This window comes from Peromyscus californicus, unplaced genomic scaffold (genome assembly GCF_007827085.1).
Source record: "Peromyscus californicus insignis strain IS unplaced genomic scaffold, ASM782708v3 Scaffold_6__1_contigs__length_162567912, whole genome shotgun sequence".
Taxonomy (NCBI): domain Eukaryota; kingdom Metazoa; phylum Chordata; class Mammalia; order Rodentia; family Cricetidae; genus Peromyscus; species Peromyscus californicus.
The window spans coordinates 54,141,582-54,145,946 of NW_026294584.1; the positions used below are offsets into that span (position 1 = coordinate 54,141,582).

A 4,365-nucleotide genomic window follows, 5' to 3' on the forward strand; every position below is an offset into this window, starting at 1 on the left:
GCTCTTCAAGTTCCCATATCCCAGGAAAATCACTGATTTGATCTGTACCAATGTTGGATTTACTCTCCTTACTTATGGTCAGGTTCTCAACTCCTGCTTTTCCATTCCATTGGAACTTTTAACACTTTCATGCTTGACTCTTTCCTTACATCTCTTTAATTTTCATGCCGAGTCTTTGTACTCTGGATTGTTAAGACTCAGATGCCTCTGAATTTTTGCTAACCACAGTATCAAAGAAGAAAATCTCCTGGCATTTCTGAGAAAGACTTAATTCTCAGAACTTCCTTTGCTGAACGCCAGAATCCCTCTAACTAGTCTTGGTAATGACCCTCTGTCTTATGCACACTATCAGATCTCATAGACAGAACAGAATCCTGAACCCTGGGTGTCTGGTATATGCATGGTACTAATGTTTGCTCCTTTGGCCTGTAGACGGCACTGTATTACCACTCACCCTTAACTGACAGACCTTGCCTATGGGACCATAGGAGTGTAGTATATCCTGCCTCTGTTTCTGATGCCCAGTTACTCAAACTAAGAGAAGCTGCATTCCTGCTGTGACCCCACTATGGATATCTGGCTCCTATGTTGGATATTTTTTAGTCTCCTGAAAGCAGGTGGATTCTTAAGAATTCCTGACACTTTTCATTTCATACTGGGACAATTTTAAACCAGTCTATTAATCTTCTTTCTCTTTTCACAGGACTCACGGGACCCAAAGTCGTGCAGATCCCAAGTCATGAAGTGATACACGTGGGGCAGATGGTGACCCTCAGTTGTGACCCTGTCTCTAATCACCTTTACTTCTATTGGTATAAACTGATCTTGGGACAGCAGATGGAGTTTCTGGTTTCTTTCTACAGGGGTAAAATCTCAGACAAGTCTAAACTATTCAAGGAGGATCGGTTTTCAGTTGAAAGGAAAGAGGATTCGTATTTCACTCTGAAGATCCAGCCCACAATGCTGGAGGACTCAGCCATGTACTTTTGTGCCAGCAGCTTATCCACAGCCTTGCAAAAACACCTCCTTCCTGTACACAAACCCTCATGTGTCTGCCTCTCTCCTGGCTTCCCCAGGAGAAGGAAGCTTGTTTGTTTTTTTAATTGCAGTTGTTTTTAAACAGATAATTATTTGAAATTAAAAGACCAAGATAAGCTATCTCATCAAGGGATGGTCAGAGTCGATGGGATATACAGACTGTCTGCAGACACCATAGATGGGACTGGTAAATAAACTTGAGCGAATAATCTCTTAGCATGTAACTGAGTGACTCATATCTTCTTTTTCCCCTTCATTTTAATTGCATTTAAATTTTTCAATGTTTTATTAATAGTTGTTTAGATAAAGTATTTTAACCCAAAAGGTTGAAGTTGCTGTGGGATCTTTCTATACACTGTGAATATGTGTTGCTCTGGTTGGCTAATAAATATGCTAATTTGGCCTATGGCAAGGCAACCCAGAATCAGTTGGAAAATCCAAGCAGAGATACAGGGAGAAGAAGGGCAGAGTCTAGAGAGACCCGACCCCAACACCTTAGGAGCAATAAGATGCCAGCCGATAGATAGTGCCATGGCTACATAGCAACATATAGATTAATAGTAATTGGTTATTTTAAGATGAAATTGCTAGTAGAAAGAAGCTGAAGCCATAGGTCATACAGTTTGTTATTAATATAAGTGTCTGAATGATTATTTTAAAAGCAGCTGCGGGACTGCAGGTGGGAGAGATTTTTCAGAACCGCAAGGCTGGGCAGGAACAATAAACTTCCTTCTACATGAAGTAGGGTCACTACTTCCCTGATCATCCCTCCTAGTGACTCAAGGGCCACATTTGTAGTTATTGCCACTGGATAAATCGGATCTGTCAGGTAAAAAATTTTGATTTATGAGATGGAGGAGGAAGAAATTGACACTGCAACCACAGACACAATAAGGATCCCATTGATTCTGAACTGGAAATGTGCTTGGTCTTTTTGGTTCCTTTTATTAGAAGCAGGAAGGTAAGAATAAAAAATGGAGTTTATATAAATAGATATTAAATAAATAGAATTTATAAAAATAGATGATCATGTGATCACAAATTAGCTACTCCACATTGGGAACAAGGAAAAGTTGATCCAGAATTTAATGAATTCACTCAAGTTCCTCTAATTTGTGTGTGGTTATAGCGACAATTTGGTGAGTGAATCAGTCACAATATGAGCAAGTAGATCTACTTAAAGGCATAAGGCAGCAGTTCTCAACCTGTGGGTCTCTATCTCTTTGGGGGGGTTGAATGAACCTTTCACAGGGGTTGCATAAGACCATCTGCATTTCAGATATTTACATTATTATTCATAACAGTAGCAAAACTATGAAGTATAAACAAAGATAATTTATGGCTGGGAATCACCACAACATGAGGAACTGTATTAAAGGAACACAGCATTGAGAACCACTGCCAGAAGGAGCAAAGGTTGGGGCCATCCCACTGAACAAGGAACAACCCTCAGAAGGGCAAGCAGAACAAAGATAAAGGAAATCTGGAATTGCTGGTAGAGGCAGAAAATGAGGAACATCAGCTATGCCTTGGATACCACTGGTTGCATCAGCTCTTAAGTTTACTGCTATGAACCTCCTTTGTTTGTAGCTGTTGTGGCTGACCATCACTTGAAGCCATGATTATTTGGCCCTGATAAAAGTGTAAGCTGTGTCATTTAATGTCAGTCACAGCTGTGAAGAGCAATTCCATGCAGACTTGCAGACGTTGACTCACTCTATTGGAAAGGTGTTTAGTTGTGGGTTTGAGTTATAGCAGTGGCCTGGATGGCACTTATGCAGGCGTAGTCCAAAAGTGTGCAACAGTGGATCACAGGATTTCCAGTAGTCTGACTCTCTAGAAATCATCGATTGACAGTCAATCACCTGCCTACACCAATGTCCCAATTAACATGGTTTCATTTGTACTCTTCTCTTTTTCTGTGTCTCTGATTTGGTCTGGGCAGTTTCAACTTATCTTTCCATCTTATCTATTCTTTTAAGCTTTGTTCATTCTCTTTGTAAACAAATATATTGAATGTATATATTAGGCAATCAGTATAACTCAGTCCAGAATTTCCATTTAGACCATGATTACCGTTTCAAGTTGTCTGCTAAAATTCTCCATTACATTTATTTTGTTAAACATTACCTATTTAAAGATCTGTGTCTAATAACTGTAACATCTAAACTTATATGAGACCCTTCTTTGTCTTTGTCATGTCTAGTTTGTGATGATATTATCTTGTTTCCTCATAGACTGAGTAAGTCATGTGAAAGCTGATGTACATGAAAAATTAGAGACAATTTGAAGGTCTGAATGATTTTATCTTCCTCTTGAGAGGACAGAGATTGATTCTGCTATGAATTTCTAAGAGAGGTAGGTCATTTTCATTAAGTTCATGATGGAGTTCAGTTGAAGCTGGGTTTTGACAAGTCCATGGGATCATTGTTAACTCTTAGTCTTAAAGGGTCAGTGTTTTAAGTTTTAAACAATGCTTTGAGCACTTAGCAGCTTTATTGACATGAAATTCATATAACATTATATTTATTCAAATGTAAAATTCCATGAGTTTTAACAAATCCATGGAGCTGTACTGGTGTACATAGTCTGGCTCTAAAATATTTTCATTCTCTTCAAAGTTCTCTTGTGCTTATCTTCAGCAGTCCCCTGCTCCTGTCTGCATACTCAAGGCACAGGGCTTTCTGAGGGAATTTATGGTCAGTATCACTGAACATCATGTTATTCTACACATCCAAGAGCTACTGGTTGCTTTAGGAAGCACCCTACTCTCTCAGCCTTATTTCCTTCAGGCACATAACAGATTGTGCTAAGTTGGCAAATGGTCTTAAGGCAAACTAACTGTCAGTTGTATTTGCTGTGAACTTTTGGTCTTTTGTGTCCTTACTGTCTTTGCACCCACAAATGCCTCCAAACACAAATTATTTTTATTGTAATAAACTTTCCTACTTGATTTTGGAAATAATCCTATCCAACTCTGAAAGCCCGGGTATGTTCTGAGCTTACTCCCATTTGGGGTGGAAACACCCTCAAGAAAGTGAGGAGTTCAACTTTCTGCAACTTGTTCTAGCATCTCTGCTGTAAGCCCCAGCATATAAATTCATCTAAAGATGTTTGACTTTAGTGACCTGGATGACGTCATCTCTTGTTTTCCAAATAGGGAATGGGTAGTCTTTAGGGTCTTATGAAATACTGATACATGTTATTTTGTTTTTGGTAAGTCTTTATTCTCATTATTTGTCAATGGGATGCCAATTGGCATCTAGTTCAGAACATGAGAATGGCAGTTTCCTATGTGTTGCATAAAATTTGAACTGGATCAATAAT

At 39.0% G+C, this 4,365-nt stretch overlaps 1 gene segment (V, D, J or C); it reads left to right on the top strand.

The window, feature by feature from the left end:
* Positions 1-568: 568 nt before the first annotated feature.
* Positions 569-2,652, top strand: LOC128099524 (T cell receptor beta variable 2-like). The segment is given in 3 exon segments: positions 569-617; positions 704-1,032; positions 2,629-2,652. Coding segments are annotated over 3 exon segments (402 nt in total).
* The last annotated feature ends 1,713 nt before the right edge of the window (positions 2,653-4,365 follow it).